Below are 20531 nucleotides of genomic sequence, written 5' to 3'. Positions count from 1 at the left end.
GTGGGTCTACCTCAACTCAGGTGTAACTCCATTAAATTCCAGTATGCTGTTCTCATTTCTAGGATGTTGCTGGGCCTGATAGCCCTGACATTTAAACCAGTGTCTGTTGGGCTGAAATGAATGGAGGCTGGTGTAACGGTGGTATGAAAAGAGAATTCTAGCCCTGTATTGGCTGAGAAGTAAATGTATTTCCATTCCTGCTTCACTGAGAAGATTTTTATGAAACTGTTTTATTAAACTTGGCTTGGTGGGTGCCAGAAATACAAAGAAAAAGTAAAATCAGTGTCCTCAAACTCATTCATCTCTAGGTATGAAACACAAACCCTAGGCCTAATAGTTTCTTCAAACCCATTTGCTTACTTCATTCAAACCTGAAAACGGACCCCCGTGCCATTGACCCAACGGCAGACACTCATGGGCATCCTGATACACGCCAAGCCCAACTTGCGGCAACGACCACCATTCACAGAGGAGTTGTTTTGCTCATTAACTGCTTCACTGGATGTGGAACCACATTAATCTTTGATCTGCTACTCTTCACCTTTGATTTTTCTCCTGTGTCTTCTTTGCAGGGTGGCTGGGCTGCGGTGCCTTGATATTAGGGGATTCTTTATCCAGCTCCCTGCAAGCGCTGTTAAACATTGCCGCGTGCTTTCTTATTACATAGAAACACGAATGCCACGAAGCATCTTCCTTATTACATCCTACAGACACCGGGCTGGGGACACGGACCCGACAAATCCCGCCTGTCACAGGACAAGCCCTCGCATCACTCCGGGGGGGGAAAAAAAAAAACAGAAAAGACCAACCCAAAACCCACCCTGCTGCAATTTGGGATGAGGCTCCTCCGGGACACGGGGGGTGCCAGCTGATCCCTCGCCTCCCCTTGGCTTGGCCCCGCTCCCGGCTGCGGGGAGGGCGCGGGGGCGGGTGCGGCGCCTCCCGGTCCCGCCGGGGCTCCCGGAGCCGCCCCGGGGCCGCCCCCGCCCCGGGCCAGCCTGGCCGGGCCGAGCGGAGGGAAGCGGCCGCCGGGAGGAGCCCGGGCGGGGAGGGAGAGCCGAGGGGAGCCGAGCGCGCAAGGGACTGCCTGGATGGGCTTGAAAAATCACTGCAGCAGCGGCGGCGGGCAGGGGGGAGATGCAATCCCCGGGCTGCGCTGCCACGCCGCGCTCCCCGCCTCTCCCCGCCGGCTCCGGCCCCGGCCCCGGCCCCGGCAGCGCCCCCGGCAGCGCCCGGCCCCTCTACCCCCCGCGCCCGGCTCCAAACTTTTTCCGCCGCCCGCTCCCCCCCGCGCTCCCCCCGGCCCGGGGTGTGAGGGAGCCCCGGGCTCAGCGGTGAGCGCCGGCCGGGGAGCCCCCGGGGCGGGCCAGGCTGCCGGCGGCGGCCGGCGGAGCATCCCGGGGAGGGGGAGCCGGCGGGGCGGGCGGGGAGGGGGGCGGGCGGGGCGGGGGTGGAGGCATGTCTCCCCGCTGAGGGAGCCGGGGCTTGCAGGGCGCTGGGCTTTCCCGACCACCCTTTCCCCTCCCCACCCGCCCATCTCCCTGCCTCCCCACCCCCCCCCGCTTCCCTCCCTCCCCTCCAGAATTAAAGTTGGGACAGTCGCGCTCCGGGGATGGGTGCGAGCCAACGCCTCTGCTGCCGGCTCGCTCTGCTCCCTCCCCAGGTCGCCCGGAGCCCTCGCCCCCGCCCGCCCGCCCAGGAGGGATGCTGCTCCGGGAGCTGCTGGGGCTGCTCCGCTGCTGCTGGCCCTCCCTGCTGCTGCACTGTGCCCTCCACCCGCTCTGGGGCTCCGTCCAGGTAGGGCTGCCCGGCGCCGCGCCGAGCGGGGGGCGGCGGGGCCGGGGGGGGGGGCGCGGGGGCGGCAGGCGGGGCCCCCCCGGCCGGCACCCCGGCAGCGGGCTGCTGCAGGCGGCTGGTGGCGGGGCGGGGGTCGCGGCGGCGGCCCCCGGAGCAGGGGGAGCTGTTGCTCTTCCCGGCGCCGCCCCCCCCCCGCGTCGGCGGCTGCGGGACGGAGCGTGTGAGGGGTGGGCGGCCGGCTCGCAGCCCCCGGCAGCGCGGGGCTCGCTGTGCTCCGCCGGAGCGAGATGGAGTGGAGTTTCTCGGGCGCCGGGGGCTCTGCAAGCGCATTTTGCTGTAGGGGGCAAGATGCGCGGAGAGAGGCGCGGCGCGGATGTCCGGCCGGCTCGTTTTGGTCTTGTTTTGCCGTGGTTTTTCGGTGTTGACTGCGAACTGAGGATTCTCTGGGTAAAGGGCTGAATCGGCTTTTGCCAACTCCGACGCTGCGATGTCGTGTGACCTTGATTGTGGTGTGGGGTGAGCAGCAAGATGCGCTGGGAGGAATTAGTATACGGTGTGGGAGAGCGCCCATCCAGTTCGGAGAATCAGAACGGCAGCAAAGCTCAACTCAAATGCGTCACTTTGATATTTTCAAGTTTATTTATAATACATGTCTTCAGAGGAGTGATTGATGAGCCAGCCAAGTGCTGTTCAAGAACAGAACAATTACAGTTTCTTTCTTGGAGAAAGCACAGTGGAGACTCCACGTCTTTTACTCCCTGTTCTAAACTTAGTGACTCCCAAGAGATTAAAGAGAGATGATGTTTGTTTTAGCATCTTGTCTCTTGCCCTGAATGACAAAGAGGATTTGTGCTCCTTACAGATTAAAATGAACAAAAATACAACAAAAACAACCTCCTTTAAAACAATGCCCCCGTCATAAAAATCTCTGCCGGCGCTACCTTCCTGCTGTCCTGCTCAAGTATTCAGGTAGCTAAGCTTAAGTTAAAACTGTAACTGCATTTTTAAGGGAAACTCAGTTGTGTAAAAAGAGATGCCTTCTGCAACCTCTCTCCTGTAATCAGTCAGTCAATCAAGCAGACAAAAAAAAAAAACCTCCAACCTTGCATAAACACCTTTCTGGTGAACTACTCGGATGATATAAGCCGATCTTTCAAAAATAATTACGTTTATAAGAATTGAAACAGGCTCTGAGAAATGCAAAAACCAAGGGGCCCAGCCTTCCCTTGCAATAATTTGGAAGTTTTGTTGTCCCATTCATCAACTGTACCTGTGCTATTGCCTGCTGTTCTGTGGAAGGGCGATCAATAAATCTGCTCATACTCAAGCTTTTTTTCAGCTCTCCCAAAACTAGGCTGTATCTAAGGCTCTCATCAGCAGGTACCAATGGGAAGGGCAGGTGTGGAGCACTCACCAGCATGCTGGCCTTCCTGTGACTGAAACTCCCTCATCTTTGAACCCTTCCCATGACTCCCTTCCCCGTGTTGAGTCATAATCCTTGCTCTTATCTGCAAAGTCTTGCAAGCCATACTCTTCTCGACTAATTTGGTAATGTCCCATCAAGTCAGTCCCCTGCCCCTGCTGCATCTATAGCAGCCATCGTGTTTTCTCTCATCTCTTCTCCCAGCCCCTCTTCACCCATTTGTCCATGCGATGACTTATGTGTGGCATGGCCTTGCCTCCCACATCTTTGCGTTCCCTCCTCGGGCCCTGCCTTGAGGCACTTAAGTGAATCAGTCAGATGCTAATCAGAGGAGAAACATTTATCTTATTAAAAAAAACCTCAAACCGAACCAAAACCCACAATCTTTTCTTATTAGCGTTGTAGCGAGCACTGTCACAAGAAGGAAGGGATGATTCTGTCTGAGGCTTTTGACATAATTAAAAAAAAGAGCAGTAAGTGTCATTATAAATAGCAGGGTCACATTTTTTCAGGTTTTGTAAACATGGATCTGGATTAACTCTGATGTGAATTATGCAGAGCCATCCTGGGATTTACGCAGCAGTGTTGAGATCTCATCTCTGTAGACTGCTTCCAAGAGACAAGGCTCTTGCCACATCAGCAGGCTTTTAGAGGTGTCTGTGCCTTTTCAGTCGACTGCACTTTTCAAGCTTTCCTCCTTTTGCCTGATTCAAAAAGTTGCAAGAGGGCCACCCTCCGGGGACTGTATTAATCCTCTTTTCCCATCCCACTCTGTAGAGCATGCTCGTGGACTGCTGCAACCCCATGGGACTCTTCTGAAATACTAAACAGCTCTGACCACATGCAGGTTTACTCTTCCACTCTATGTAAAGCAGGACTAGGACCACTGTTTGTGAAGGAAATCTCGGATTAAAAAGAAATACGTCACAGGCACAAACTTCAACAGAGAAACTGCAAAAGGAAACCACCAGTCACCACTTTCTGTTTGCTTTTCCCCAGACATTTGTGGATCAGATTTTCATTTCCAATATTTAAAAACATTTGTCCTTTTTGCAAAGCATGTTCACATCAAATGCACAAACCCATAAAGTCAACTCCATGTATTTTCAGAGTAGGGCAAAAAATGCATCAGCTTGAAGTCCAGGCAACATATAAGTCCAAACTGGCCAACTGCTGAGTGTGTTAAGAAAGCCTCATGCCAAACAAGCAACCAACTTTTAGACAGGCCAAGGAGACATGTGTTCATGGCACCTCCAGCACCTGGAGGAATGGCTGGAAGGTGCAGACGTATAACTAGGGAGCAAGCCCTGTGTGGTCCATCTCCGGAGATGACCCCTTGCCAAGGCAACCTCTGTGCTACGAACTGCCTGGCAGCCCTGTGGGTGTCTGGTTAGTCATTATCTGCAAAGTGCTTTCAAAGCCATTCTGGGGCCGTGGTAGTGTCCGGCAGAACAAACAAGCAGTAAAGTTTGAGGCTGGACTCAAATTAGCAGACCTGGCCAGAGAAAGATTAGGCTCTTTCAGCATGTCTTTTTTCTCCTGCCATCTACTGTAAAGGCAGCTTACCTTGAATTATAGACAGTGAGAAAGAAACATGGAGTAATTTATCTCATCATCCTCTGCCAGAGCAAGATTGTTCCCTAAAGCATATTTTCTAGTGATTTGTTCTTCTTACCTTTAGAAGACACAAGTAATAGCCTTCGTTTCTTTCATAAGAAGACTGATAGATATCAACAGTGGGATATTTTTTTTTTGTTGAAAAGGAGCCAAATGTATTTTGTTTTCTTCTTAATTCTATCTTGCTACTGTTAGTTAATCTTCTTGCAGCAGTCCTTGACTATTTCTCTTCTCCTTGAGGCCCTCAACCTCGATTCAGGTCTTTCCTTTTCCTGCCAGATTGCAGCCAATTTACGATATCTTTGTTATTTTAAACTAACCCTCTAAGACAAACCTCTGGCAAGATAATATCTGTGTTCCTACAGGTATCTTTTAACAAGCAGACATTTTACTGAGTGACAAGAGAAGGGAAACAAATAGGTGATAAAGACCATGCTTTTAAATGTCAGTTCTTTCCTGACCATTTAAAAATGATCGTGGGAAAATTTTGATAAAGGTTCAGACTAAGGTATTGAGAGATGAAGCAGTTCCCCCCCCCCCCCCCCCCCCCCGAAATAAATAATATTTTAAAAGTACGCAGGAACAGGGAGTGGCTGGGCATGTATAGGGTTAATCTTGTCCGCAAAGTAATTGAGAAAAATATCCACTGAGGACACTCAGTTTTCTGAGGACACTCTATTACCAGCCTAAGGTAGGAGAGCCTCCAGGGATTTAAAACCAGTCAATAGTTCTAAAAAAAGAAAGAGCAAGCCTTTGGTTCTGGTTGATATTAAGTTAGAGCAATAAGTCAATGTAGCCTTCTCATACCAGCACCATCTTCAGACTTATATATACAAAGCTGCTTCTGGTCTGCAAACGAAGCTGGTTCCAAGTCTGCTCAATGTTATTCTTCCCTGTCTCTATCCTCTCCTACTGCACTGGCTCCTACGAGACTGTAGCAAGCCGTAGGATTCAGCAGCTGGGGAACTAGGTAGGGGACAGTAATTACAGCTAGGAGTTAATAGTTGCTTCCTAATCAGCTGCTGGGGTGAGTGGAGAGATGTTACCCTGCCTCCTCTGTCAGCACAGTATATGTTGTCACACCAGTACAACTAGGAGGTACCCCAGGTGTGCCACTGCTGCCGCATGGAGCAGGTGCTCTTCCTATGGGGCTCCTCTTGGGAGAGTACCTAACACCCCAACCCGGCATGTGAAGAGCATTTGAAGAGCTGAAACAGCACGGAGGATATTCTTCTGCCTGTGATCCTTACTTGACAAATAAATAAGTCTGCTCAGCAGACAGATTTATTACTAGCCATGAGGGATTATGAAGCCAAGTCACTTTGATTCATTAGAGCATTCAGAGAGTTTGTGTAAGTTCCTGGAAGCTGTCTGGGATCGTCTTTAACCATCCTCTTACTGTTACCTGATGGTGAAGGGGAAAGTTGGAAAGCACTTGCGCTGAATTTGTTTTTCCCTATGTTTGGTAATGGATTTTGACAAGCTGTTTAAAGAACTGAGCTTTCTGACTTGTGCTGTGCCAAGCCGTCCTTCCAACTCAGCTATGTGTAGCTTCTTCTATTCTTTCCTCCCTCTCTATAATATTTAACCAACAAAGCCCTACCTCCACTTCCCTGAGGCCAGGGAAATGCATCTTTCTGTGTTTAGAAACCTCCTACGCATATGAACGTGTCCTTTGTGCAGTGATGTTGTTTTAATTAGCCATATCTCTCTTTGGCCAGAAATACATGAAATCACTGTGTACAGCTTTCCTGCAGCCAAGGGGCAGCACAGCACCCTTGGTGCCCAGCTGTGGGTGGTGGGAGAGGCTCGCTGGCTGTGCTGTGGGCTAGGGGCTAGGGTTGAAAGGGGAGAGGGGACAGACTCTGCCCAGAGCTGGCAGGGCAAGGGAAGCAAAGCTTGGGCAGGAGAGAAGAGTTGGGGGAGAAGGCAACCCTGGGTGACCCTGGGGATAGGCAGGGAGACAGAAGAGGCCTGCCTAAAAGAGGTCAGAAAGCATGGCATGAGACGTCCTCTTTCTAATGACCAACATGTCATGGAAAAGAGCTAATGAAATAAGATGATCTTAGGACAAAACTATTAGAACAATAACCCGCCCAAGACCAAATTGTACAAGGCAACAGTTGAATGCCAGCATAACTATCCTTAGCTTCAGCAAGTCACAAGTCTGTCTCAGGTAGTCTCCTAATTGTACATTGAAAGTGCTTGTTAGATAGCATGCTTATTCATCTTTTAGGCTTTGTCTCCTTAAAATTGTATCCAGTATTTTCCATCTGATTATCAGTCCATTCAAAAATTGCTGGCTTAGACACATCTGGAGTTAACACCTCTCAGAAGCTCCTGCGATGTTCAGCAAATTTCCTTTTCATTAGGGCCTTACTCCGTTTCATAGTGTTAGAGTAGGAATTTTACTGAATATTCCTTAAATCCCTAGTCATGTAAATATCACTGATGGTAAGAAAAATACGCTGTTAATAAATGTCTCTTGTCATGACTAGATCGAGCTATTGAATACATTTTATACCAGTACTGGCTAAATCATTGTCCATGGCCAAGCACTTGGGTTCTGTGATGCCTATGGTTGGGTTCTGCAGTGCCTCCTTCTCAGTTTTATTACTAGCTGATGCTGCATGTTACAGAGGCTACAAGTCACAGTTTGTGGCATTTCCATTTTGACCATGTCATTGCTCTGGTCCGCAGATGAGTAAAATGTGGGCTCCTTCTTCTCTTGGTGGGAAGTGAAACACCCTGTGAAATGCTCTCTGAACATCGAGGCGAGGCTGGCAAAGCAGAGGATAGATCTCCTCTGGCTTTCAGTTCTGCCATAAGGAAAAAGAACATAATCCTGACCCTAACTCTTGTAATTTTTATTAGCTCTCTTTGGCTTGCAGGAGCGACCCTGTGAATAATGCATGCTGCTAGATAACTTTCCTAAGGAAAGAAGGCTTACACAATCATATTGTCTGCCACTACCCACCTTCTCCTTACCCCATAATAACTCAGAAACCAGCTGGCCAATTTCAACCAAATTTGATGGAGGGAAAGAGGTCATGAACATATTGTGTTAAGTAAAAAAAAGAGGCATCGCGTAGGGAAGACACCTCCTTGCAGTGGCCTTAGTGAGGAACATGAGCTCAGTTCTCTCTACAGGTCTGAGGTGCCACTCAGGTACTCAAGTCCAAGAAACACATTAATGGAAAATCAGTTTTCACTGTTTCTGCTGCTCATGCAATGACTTGTTTCTTCACAGATCACTCAGGGTGAGCCCCAGAAGTCATGCTCCAAGCCTGTAGCAGAGAAAGTCACAGAGAGCTGCCAGCAAATTTGCCAGTGCAGGCCACCTCCACCGTTACCACCACCTCCTCCACCTCCACCGCCCCCGAGGTTGCTAGTGGTGCCGAGTAAGTAGTCGCTGGTACGGTTGTGGTGTGCTGAGGGAGGACAAAGCGATGGGGACTCCTGGACAGACGGATGGAGAAAGGATGTGGGAGAGGGCACAGCTAGCTTGTTTGTTATTTCCCACTTAGCAAATGGAGGAAAAAATGTTCTCAGTAGAGATGGAGATCTGTTTTCTGATCAATGAATAATGCTTGGCTTTTGGAGGAAAGCCAGAGAAATTCCCTCCTTTCATTGTATTATATATGATTCTCTGGCTTTAAATGGTTCCCTAATGCCCTAGCCCTGGGAAATGCCTTCCTATGGAGAAATAGCGCTGTGCTTCCCCTTAAGTTACATGACCTCGTGTTTCACCAGGTGTGTAGCTTGGAGGTCCGGGTACTCCAAGGCAAATTAATTTATAAGCAGGCAAAAATTCAAACACTCTGCCTAGACTATCCTGCAGGTTTGGCTGTCTTCAAGACACCAGAGCTCTACTGGTTTACCATAGCAGTGAGTGAGGCTCACTGGTTGTAAATTGTTTACAAGTGTAACAAAAGTCAGAGGCAGGTCAGGACTCAATGGCAAGTGAGCAGTTTTCCCACTAATGCACATACAGGCTAAGACTCATCTATTTCTCTTCATACAAACCAGTGCTCCCAAGCCTTATCCAGCCCATCTGAGCTCCTCCTAGTTTCCAGCCACGCATCCCCATGTCTGGCACACCTTGTGCCTGCAGTTCCTGCTGGCTAGCTCTGCCAGCTTCCTTCCACATCGGTATTCCTGTGATCCCTGATGCACAGATCCTTTCTGGAGAGTGATAGCTGTGCTGGTGGTCCCCAGAGAGGCAGTCCCTCCACAGTGGGACGGAGCTCGCCAGTGCTACCTGTGCTGGCTGGGTGCAGGGACGTGGGCTGGGCACAGACAATTCCAGGATCCAGGTGTTTGGTGGTCCAGCACATCCCCTTAATGCTTCTGCATTTTCGCCAGTTTGTCTCTCCCTAAAAAGCTGCCTATTAATTCTTCTCCCCGCTTAGATAAACTCCTCTGGGAAGAGTGTTGCAAAGTATATCCAGTATCCTTCTCAGCACTTCCCCCAAGGGAAAAGAAATCTGTTTATCTCTATCAGCCCCATCCCCAGATGTGCAGAAGACACAAAGAAGGTTTGTGCACAGCTCTTAGCCAGACAGAGGATAGGCAGAATTTTGCTGTGTGTTTTCTGCCAGGAGCGTGCTTCATATTTGTGCCATACAGCAGAAATTTAAGGCAAAGGTAGGAAAAAACCGACAGTGAAACGCTTGGGAAAGGACATACAAAGATAGCTTCAAAAGCAGAGATGAAGGGTTTTTTTTTATAGCAGGAAGAAATCTCTTTCAATATTCAGGAAAATGTCATGGACAGTAATATTGAAAATTCCCTTGATCTTTGGCTCACAGTCAGAAAATAAAGTACTTCGCCACTCTGTTTTCTTGTACCTGGGGGACCCTGTTGCCCTGAGGGAGCTGCTCTTACCCACGAGACGGGGCAGAGCAGTGTCGGCACAGGGACCAGCCCTGCTGCTCAGCTGCGCCGGGAGGAGGGCACCGCTGCCAGCCCGCTTCCCTTCCCCGGGCTGCCGTGAGGCAGCTGGTCGGAGTGCGTGGATTTGTCTCCTGTGAATTGGGAAGGAAATCATACAAGAAAAAAAGAAGTCTGTCACACATTGCAAAAAGAGGAAAGAGAAATCAAATGGGCCCGCGACTGGGATAGCCTCATGCTTACTCAGGCTGGATTGCCAGGTGCTAACCCAGTTCTAAAAATGAGCTATATAAATCCAGATGACTAATATTTAAACAAGTTATTTAATTTTGAATGCAATAAAAAAAAATAGATTACACATTCCTTTCACCAGTAAGCTTTAGAGTAGCAATCAAGTGCCTCATCTGGAAAGATGCTTTCGTTATTATCAGCTGTCTAGGCACTGTGATTTAGCCCACGCATACAGCAATCTCCATCCTTGTGAGCATGAGCAAGCCTCATGGTTAAATATTGATGTTATAGACACCGCTTTTAAACAGCATTCAGAGGAGAGGGCAATAAAGGGACAAGACAAGCTATTATTAAGTGATTGATGCTAGACTTGCACTTTGCACTTCTTAAGTGATTAAAGTTAAGTACTGGAAAGACCTCTGCAAAAAAGCAGCAGCCCAGGAGCTGCAAGTTTTTTACCTTTACGAGGTACAGTGTCTGTGCCATGAGGCACTTCATAAAGATGCTGGTATTGCTCTCGGAGCTTTGTGAACCGCAAAAGGCTGCAGCTTGCTAGGCACTGTCCTTAAAAGCTCTTTTTGCAATCAAACTGAACATTGTTGGAGGTTTAGATCATCTCTACAGCCTTCTAAAACAGCTACTGTGGTTTGGGTCTGATGATTAAAGTCAATGGATACAAAATTCCTGTCCATCCAGTTACTACAGAAACTGACAGCTCAGTTAGCTGCTAAATGAAGCCATTTAGTGCTCTTCGACATGTCCTGTCTGGTCTCCAGCTACTGCTGTGGAAAAGCAGGGGACCCTCTTTGTGTCCTTCCTATCAGTCCTACCTGAATGTTTTGCAAACCCTACTTGGATGTATGGGATGGCGCTGGTAGCTGTTTGTGAGCAGCTGAATCACTCCCTGAAAGGTTTTTATTGTGCTTGAGGAGAGCTGAGGACTTTTGGAAACAGTTACAGTGCATTTAGTGTGTCTTTAGACATTTCAATATTGACAGGTTGATCCAGCAACAAATCTTTAGCTCTGCTTCCTGCAGATAGATTTATACGAAATCTGTTAAATGTTGTGAATTCCAGAATTCACGTATAATTATTGGTAAATGTTGTGTTTACTCTGACAGACAATAAGCTAATTCCCTCCACAGAAAATTAGTAGAATCACACACAACTTAGCAGTCAGTCTAAATACGAGTGGTGGCAGAAACACCAACTTTCCAGGCTTTAGGAGACACCTCACTGTTATAGTCGTGTACTTACAACAGGAACGTGTGGCGTGTTTCAGTGCACCCTAAGGAGGAATATAATTCGTTCAACAATATGAACACGGGAAATTAAATTAGGTCATGTGGCCCATATTTTTCCAAATATAAACAAAATTATGGACTGGTGAATTCAGGGAATGTCTCTGCCACCAGAAATCCAGGCCCCAGGGAAGAAAACGTAGACTGCATTTGTCCTCCTTCAGCCATGACCCCAGGCCTCCTTTTCCCACATTTCTAACTCCTTCACACAGACCACTGGAGTTTCTAATGTCCCTTCCATTTCAGTTTTGAGTTTCCTGAGCTTCATTCCAGATGCAGTTTGTGGGCATCCCACTGAGATACTGCTGCCTTGTTCGGTATAGATGTGTATCTTGCTGAGGGTCCTCAAGGAGAGGGGCTGCAACCTGTGTTAGAAGTAAGTAGGTTGGTGGGGACTGTCAGGAGACATGGTCTCTGAGCCAACTGTGATTCCTCCAGATGGTCTAGCATATTGATGTTCCCACAGTAACTCTCCTTATGCAAGCAGCAGCCTGCTCTTTAACCCGTGCCTAGAAAACTGCTTGTTGATGAAGTGAAGGGAAAGCTCATGAGGCTCTGAGGAGCCTAAGGCAAACTAAGCTTAGATGCTGACAACAAAGGACGAACTTTCAATGAAATTGTGTTCCCTAGATGTGGCTGTAATGGCCTGAAGGAGCTAGAGATGCTCAGAACCTGGCCTTTAATTAACTGTTTCTTCCCCCGACCCCCCATCTGCTTTCCTCCTTGTCTCTGGATTTCAGCCAGGACTAAGGCAAGGTGGATGGAGTACTTGTTTAGGCAGCATTTCTAACCCAGCTTCACAGACCCACGAGATTAAGCTAGTTCAAATTATGTTGACCCTTCAAAATCTAAAATACTGCTGTTGTCAACCCTTAAATACTTTGTGAGCACACAGGTTTCTCCAGGGGCATTGCAAAGAAGAAAGGAGTTTGTTTGGAAGTAGAAGCTAGGCTTTTAAACAGGAAAGGGTTAAAGCTAGACATACACTGCAGTCAGTATCAGTTTTAACCTGTGTAAGGTTTGAGGAAAAAACATTTCTAAAGTGACTTCTTCAAAATGGTACAAGGAAGAGAAAGGACGTTCAGCATGAACTCCTCACTTGCTGGTTGGCAACATTTGCTGTCTCTGGTCTGCCCGTCTCCTGCATTGGGTGAGGAGTCTGTGGTACTGCCATCCCCTCTCTGGATGATGGAAGTGGCCAGTCAAACATTGCCTCCGTCAAAATTTAAAGGAGGAAACTTAAATAAAAGTTTTTATTGGAGATCATTACAAGCTGTACTAGTACAGCTGAGTCTGGATACATGACCCAACCTCTGACTTGTTGGACACTTGCACATAGGTACACAGTGAGGTCTTTACAGCTCCTGACTTCAGTGGAAGTTTGCCCTGAGCTATCAGTTGAGATAAAGCACAATCAAGTCAGTGCAAAGCCAAGATGAATGACATCACTGCAGAGGACTCTAATCTCCAGGCTGTAATTGTACGATTTTGTTTTTCAAGGTGAAATCTTTTCCGTTATCTTTGGTGATAGTGCATCTAATTAACTAATTATTTGGGCTGGTGAAAATGCCAAAATAAAATGACCAACTGCAGGAAGGGTGCAACTTTTTGCCAACTATATGAGCACAGATGTATAGCTTAATTTCAGAAAGTGTGCAGGGTCACTTCAGTGCAAGTAGGAAAGCTAAGGACATTCGGATCTTTTAGGACAGATGGTCACAATGTGTGTGTATAGGCAGGAATCTGAAGTACAGGAACAGTCTGGAACTTCTTAAACTTTGAGTAGGTTATAAAGCAACTAAAATTTGCAGATTTGACTTGCTGACTGTTAACAACATAGCCTTTCACAGCAAGAACTCGTTATAGAAATAAAAACCGTATGGCTCTGGGACATAAAAGTATAAGAAATGGTTTTTCCTTAGGCTTTTCTACAGCCTAAGTCCTAGTGGTAGAATGGACAGAGTGACCCAGTGTGGATCCAGAGAATGAGCTTGAGCCTCATGCAGAGCACTGTCTCCACGTGGCCATTCAAGCAGGAGAGCTGAGCATGGTCCTGATGCTCACATCGCTTCTTGTACTACATGAGTGCAGATGTTGATGTGCTTGCCTACACAACACCAAAAGACATTTGCTCTTGGCAGAGGTCTATGATTGTCCCCCAGGAGTTGAGGGGAGGTTGTGATTGCAAACAGAATTGAAATCCTCCTTGAAGGCCACTACATGTTTTAAAACATGAGGTGCCAAAGAATTTGCTGCAGGCAGTCTAGTGTAGCAGCTGCAATGTGGGTTGAGCATCTCAGAGAGCTCTGACTTTGTTTCCCTTTGGGTAAGCCTTGTAACTTATGAGTGCTTTGCACCTTTCCAAACAGCCGCTGCAAATGCAATTCTGACCCTAAGGGCTCAGCTGACTGGACCAGCCTTTGCCTACCACCCTTATGCCAGAAGCACCGGTTCTGAGTAGTTTTGAGATATTTGGGTGCACTTCTTGAAGAGTGTTGGATTAACTTCTCCAAAGTGCTGATGCCCAAAGGAATTGTTAGCAAACAGAAGGGGGGTGTTTTTGTTTTATAATATGGGGAAGATATTTTCCTCCATACTTCATACAACATAGCGACTACCAAAACTGAACAGTAATGGAAGAGAATTACAGTAGCACCAAAATGGCAGGGGGCACATCGTCTCCTACACCAAAACATTTATGGTAATGACAGCTACTGTGAGAGAATATTGTTTTACCACAAGTCTGGTCTAGACAGTGATTTTTTTTAAATGCAAGCAGAATGCTGAAACAGGGAAGCCCTTTCAGTTTGGGTAACACAGCTGTCATACTGTGAATTACAGTCTTGTGTGAGAGCATTGTTTATAATTTACAAAGCAAAACTAAAATTCAATTCTTGTCTTTTCTCACATACACTTTCATTTTACTGGAGGATTGATTGTGACTCTAAGAACTGGCAGTAGGATTTTGAAGCTTTCAAATCTAAACTGAAATCCAGCCCCGCAGCCTGGAGTCATGGATGATGGCACATGCGGAGTCTAGTCCAGGTCCCCATCATGTTGTTTTCACATCACAGACACTACTTTCTCTGTTAACACAGTGAACCAAATCATTAAGCACCCAAGATGGGATTTAGGCAGAATTCACCCACCTAAATCAGAAATGCAATGATTAGATTTCCTGCCTCAAACTGCAGGCACCTCTGATTTTATCACTAAAAGTATAAAGACTTCAAAATCCTGATATTTTTTGCATTTAGCACAGTTATTTCTGGCATAGGAATAAAAGTTACAGGTCCTCACCTTCCAGTCAAAATGAGAAAATTGTTTAGGGTGAGGAGATTCCTTAAGCAGCAATCAAATATGAAGTTTGAAATAGTTCGGACATCTGGGATGTTATATTAAGTCTGAAGAGCTGGATTAGTGGCTAGAAAGCAGGTAAGACTGGGAAGGGTCATGCTAATACTTTCATGATAGGATTCTGCTGTCACTCACGCACCTAACATCTCCTCATATTGGGCTGTTGTAAACTCTCTGTCTATCTTTGTAAAACACTGGTTAGTTCAGACTGTCAAATCACAGCTTCCCAATTCAGAGTTTTTCACCACAATAAATTCTGAAATGCTTTGTCAAGTCTAATTTTTATTTAGGCAAGTGATGAATCTTCCCCCTGCTCTGGGACCTTGCAGATTTGTTTTGAATTTTTCATGCAGTAATAAATCCATATTATGGAAAAATCCACTCTCTTGAAAATGTACTCGTTCATACATTTTGAAGTATTTAAAAGTAAGAGCCTCAGGCCAGATTTTGCAGTGAAGGAATCAGTGGGAGTTCTGTTATCTATAGATTAAAAGCATTGTCTAATTTTGAAAAAGGAAGCATCAGATATTAAACTCATTCTGCAGTAGAACAGTCCTTTCTACTCTGAGATGCATACTCCAGCTGTGATTTTTTTTTTTTTTTTTAAGCAAAAGGAGTTGGTTAAGCTGAAGACATTAATTCCATGTGGATGGCAGTCCATGTGTACATGCCTACCATTTCACTGATTAAGAAGATAACAAATCTTCAGTGAAGTTACTGATGAGTCAGAGGCTGCTGATTTACAAGTAATTGTAGGTTCCCCTGCCTGTGGCAGGAGTTGTGCCTCATCTCAAACTCTTAATTGGCACAAGCTGTTCTAACAGGGAGGGCCAAGCAGCTGACCTTGGTAAAGTAGATCCACAGAAACATATGTTCTTGTAATGGTTTTATGCATTGTCTTTGTTGTAAACATGATATAAAGGTGTTGCACTGCCTGTGTAATTGCAACTTACAGGTAATGTTTAAGTTGACATAGCAGATCAAGGAAGCAGCAGTCTGGACATTTGGGATGTTGTCCCAAAGTGAGTATATAGTGTCCATTAATATAGTACAAACATAGGTTAATAACTGATGCCACTGCCAAAAATTGTCCTTAATAATTATGCAAGTTAATTTAACACTTCCACTAGTAAATCATATCACATTATAACCACATATATAGTAGCAAATTGTGAATTCCTAATTGTTATTAAGATGAATCGTGTTATAATTTTGAAGCGTCTTTTAAATGGAGCTGATATTTCATCAGTTCATTGGTTAGAAATATTTTACACAAAAATCTGTTCCTTGACAAATGCTACTGTTAAACTGGACTTTTACCAGTGGAGCAGGTTCTATTGAATCATCCCTGGATGTTTTCCTTTCCTTTTGGAAGCGGTGCATAATCTTATTTCATAGCCACTATCAAAGGAAATGACTATCAGTGGAGCAAAGGGAGGCTTTGGTTCAACCCTCAGTTTGATTTGGCAAGCTGCAGGTGCTCTACTTCAGCATTATGGGGCATCATTCTGCAGTGCTGGCTGCCTACTGCTGTAGGCTTCAGTAGGGAGTGATGGTGAGCTGCATCTCTGCAAAAGCTCCCCTGTGCAGGTCCAGACTTCTGTGTAAAGCCCGAAGAAAGTGCAGGTAGCAAACAGTAAGCAATTTGCTTGCTTATGTAACTGTAAGGTAGCCTGTGCCTTCTCTTTTGGCTTTCAGAGAGTTACAAATGTACTCTGAGTGATGGTTGAGGACTTTGTGTTGGTCATTTGGCATGGTGAAACAATATGATCTGTTAATGTGATGTCATTGCCATTTTAAGTATTCTGTATTTTATGGACACTGCATGAAAATTTATCAGTTGATAAATGTAATTTTATTTTTATTAGGATTAAATTTACCCCTGGTTTGGAAGGCATTTCACATTTCAATTCCATTTTACTCTGGGTGGGTCATCAGTTTTATTTCCCTTAAGCTGAACCTGAATACAATTTGGAAAAGGAACTTGAGTGCACTAGGCATGGGAATTATTAATTGGTCTCCTCAGGGACATTGTTAAGTGGTAGCTGTAGCCCTTACTTCCAGCAATAACTGAGCCATTGAAGTGATACAAGGAATAAACTATGTCATATCAAACAGGAGGATTATGTTTGTATAGATGCCATAGACTAGCAGAAGTATCTGCTACAGAGTCAGCCGGCTGTTCCCTAAACTCAGACATACGACTTGCAATATGGCTTTCTTTGTACAGTGAACTCTTTAAAGCCGTCTGTACTTACCAATCTAAAGTATATGTCTATTATAGTCACTCTCTCTGTATAGTATCTGAATGCCCAGCAGGCAAGCCATTAACTTTTCAGAGATGGACACAAACCAGTGCCTTAGAAACTGCTGCTACTAACACATTAGGAAAATATTCCAAGTATTTCCAAGTCTTCCACAATCTGTGTTAGGAAATTCAGTCTGCAGTTGGCTGAAGCTGGTTTTGTATCTGCCTTCCCTGAAAAAACTTTTGAGAAAGTTTTAGCTCCAAGATGTGAGGCTTGTCCAATCTTTGCTTTTAGCTGGAGGTTCCTGAGTTCTTTAAAAAGCCAGTAAAGGATCTAAGAGACAATATCTTAATCATACCAGTAGCACTGAATTTTACTTACTTTTCATAACCTGTGACTTTAATGGGACCACTCGTGAATACTGTGCAGCCTGAAGAAGTTGCACAGATCTGGACCTTAATTTGATCTATATATAGAACATTATACCAAGAAAATCTGTCAACCCTGAGGTATCTTATTAATCATTCTCTGGCAAAAGACTGGTCATCAATGTAGGAGCTTAGACTTCCAAAATCATATTTCAGCTGTTTGAATTGTAGTCTGTATCATCCCTCCTTTGAAGGCTTGTTCGCTGCAAGAGCTGAAAGATGGATAAGCTTTCAGAAGACTTTATGGTGACATACGGTGACTCCCGCAAAGGAGGCATCTTGCACACCCTGCGGTGAACGGCAAAAAGAGAGTCCAGGGTGCTGCTGCTCCCTCTGCCACTGACGTGCTGGGACATCCCAAGAGAGCCAACTACCCTGTCAGCCACTCAGAGTTATCCTATCTGAAATGCAGATATTTTTTCACCTCTGTAAACTTTGGATTTGAGACTAAAGGATCTCAAGCACTGAAGATTATTATTATTTTTAGGCTCAAAAGTGAACAGTAATTGCTACAGAATTGATCAGCTATGTGCTGCCCTACCACTCATCAAAGAGGAGGCTGCACCACCACACAGCAAGGAGGATGAGGTGTTCACCATGCCGGGAGCAAGAGGCAGAGCCTATGGCCATGCCGTCACCGCATGGCAGTGAAAGAAAGGAGGCAGCCTGAGGCGCTGGACAAGAACCAGAGGCTCGCATAGCGGGGTGGCCGACCGGCTTGTCGCAGAAGTAGCTGCAAGGCAGGCGTACCTGGGGCACGCTGGCAGGGGACAGGCTGCAGTACCCGCTTGGTCTGCAAGGCTGATGGTTTGACACCTATTACAGGTGTTAAGTTCCTCCTTTAAAAGTGTTGGGAGTTCGCTCATCCCTGTGTATCATACTTGTTTTTACATTCTCTCTAGGAAAACTGTACCAGCCAAAGCAGAATGGGGGAGGGACATCTATAGATATCTGTATGTATGTATGTATGTGTGCATGTGTGTGTGCTTGTTGAATAGTGATGGAAATAGTATGCTACTATGCTTTCAGGTACCAGAGCGCCAAAATGGCAAAGGCAGACTTGTGTAAGTCTGAATGTTCAGTGTTTTCAGGCCTCTTTTCTCCAGGATGCTCTTTTGGCTGCTGTAATGTGATGGGGTCCCACAGTTTGCTGGGGCAAGCAGATGATCCTCAGCACTGATTTTCCCTGCTGAAGAACAGCCTGTGCTTTCTGCATGCGTCACACCGCTGGAGAGCCAGACTGTGTGTTTGTGCAATGAAGTGGATGGTACTGTGCTGGCGCATCTCTGTGCCTCTCAGTGGTGCCTCTGTTCAAAAGAACTGAGAATTACTGTCCCCAGGTCAGTGCCATGCTGCTGCTGTTCTGCTGTAGACTGTGGCCTTGCTGCTGTGTTTGCTTGAATAGGTAGTTGACGCGAAAGTCAGGGAAATACAGCTGGTTCTTGTAGAAGTATAGATGAGGTACTTATAAATTTACCTATTTGCCCTATGAGGGAATTGAGAAAGGAGTAACAACAGTGCTGACATGCAGCCTTATGTTGCACATTTTATCCCAACATCTTGCAACAGTTTGGAAAACTGGGACTACTGTCCCCATCCTGGAGAAGGAGAATCAGAGGCTGGGGGTGAAGATCTTTCCAAAATCACCCAACAAGCAAGGGGGAGAGCTGAGGCTGGAACCCACGTCCTGAGAGGAATTTCTGTCCTCTACCCACTGTGACACTCCGCCTAAGGAGAGATTAAAGCCTATATCATAAAACTCAGAAGATTAAACTTAAGCTTGTGTATCTACATTCAAGCACCCAAGTTAAAGCATCCTGGCTCTCTGAGTGCTCAGAACTTCTGGAAATCAGGTCAGCTTCTAAAATAAATTCAAAGGTACTAATTTAACAGCAAATTTTCAGGCAGTTGTGACCTGTTTCTTAGAGGTGCCAGATACCCACTAATCTGATCGACGACTCCTGTGTTTGGAAAGCAGGCCACCAAGTACAGCAGGGTTCACCTGAGCGACGGCTCTCACGGGGAGGCAGCACTTAGGACTATCTGGAGGTGTCACTAGGACTATCTCGGTGCTGCCCAGTCTGGCACTGATCCAGGTTGCACAGAATGGGGAAATGTGATGGTGCCCACGAGGCTCTCCCGAATGGCCATGTTGCTGCAAGGAGGAGGCTTGCCTTGCAAGGCACAGGCTTCAATTCTCATTTGCTCGGGACAGAAGACGATAGTGTGTGATTTAATGGGGTAAAAACAATTCCATCCTTTTTGCTGAGGGACAATCTGATGGCGAGGGAGAAACGGCGTCTCATCGGGAGACCGCTGGTTAGAAAAACATGTGACGATGTCAGATCAGAGGGCAGTGGCTGACGTGAGTGCCCATTGTAAAGATAAATGCCAGAGCAGAGTATTAACACAGAAGCTAGCTATGATGTAATGTCCTTAAAAGCCTTTTTTCCACAAGGCCTTTAAACGCTACTGCTTCTCCAGATCATGCTTTAGAGAACAGACTCTCCCTCTGTGCTCGCTAACCCCGCTCTCCTCCAAAAGACCTTGGCAGCTGAAACCATGTTTTGCTCCTATTTGCCGTACCTAGTTCTGGCGGGTCCCATCAGCTTCACCGACAACCTAATAGGATTAAGGCTGGCAGATCTGGCCCTCAGCCTGCCGATTGTTTGGAGCACAGACTTTCCCTACCTACTTTTTTTTATAGTCCTTTGACTGCTCTGCTATCTGCATCATCATCATCCATCCATAAGCATGTAGGACTCTGCACTGAAATACTAGTCTTCCTCTGCAGCCATGCCAAAACCAATACAAGTTATCCTACAAGCTTAGCATCAGCTCTTCCTGGGCACTCTATGGGATCCCACCTCATTTCTGTCCATAGGTCTCGGCCTCACAGACCTCCTGGGCACAGCTTCAGCGTGCCGGCTTGGGGCAGAGATCTGGCGCCTGCCTGGGAAGTCAACAAGGCAGTTTGCTGCTGCCATCCCTGTCATGTAGTTACGGCCAAAAACAGTGTTTGCGTCTGACTCCCAAGGAGGAGGCAACACGATCCAGAGGGTAGGACTGGCTGGGACTCAAAAGACATTTTGTTTCCTGGCTTTTTCACTGAGCTGCGGTGACTTTGCACAAGCCGCTTCCTCGCAATGTGCTTCACTTATGCCTGGGTGACCGATACTTTCATCTGGTATTATTTTTATTTTGGTCCTAAAGGTATGTTCATTTTTTAAAGGAC

General features: G+C 46.4%; 1 protein-coding gene across 1 annotated transcript in view; it reads left to right on the top strand.

Moving 5' to 3' along the window:
• The first annotated feature begins 1704 nt into the window (after positions 1–1704).
• The window catches only part of PRIMA1 (proline rich membrane anchor 1), a 50421-nt gene continuing 31594 nt past the window's right edge, over positions 1705–20531 (top strand). Inside the window, exons 1-2 of the mRNA XM_075713079.1 lie at positions 1705–1797; positions 8088–8238. Coding sequence (XP_075569194.1) covers positions 1705–1797; positions 8088–8238 — 244 coding nt within the window. The remainder of the gene's footprint in view (positions 1798–8087; positions 8239–20531) is intronic.

The sequence above is a fragment of the Pelecanus crispus genome, chromosome 6 (genome assembly GCF_030463565.1).
Source record: "Pelecanus crispus isolate bPelCri1 chromosome 6, bPelCri1.pri, whole genome shotgun sequence".
NCBI lineage: Eukaryota > Metazoa > Chordata > Aves > Pelecaniformes > Pelecanidae > Pelecanus > Pelecanus crispus.
The sequence above is the reverse complement of the archived record's forward strand: the minus strand, read 5'-3'. Positions and strand labels throughout refer to the sequence as shown.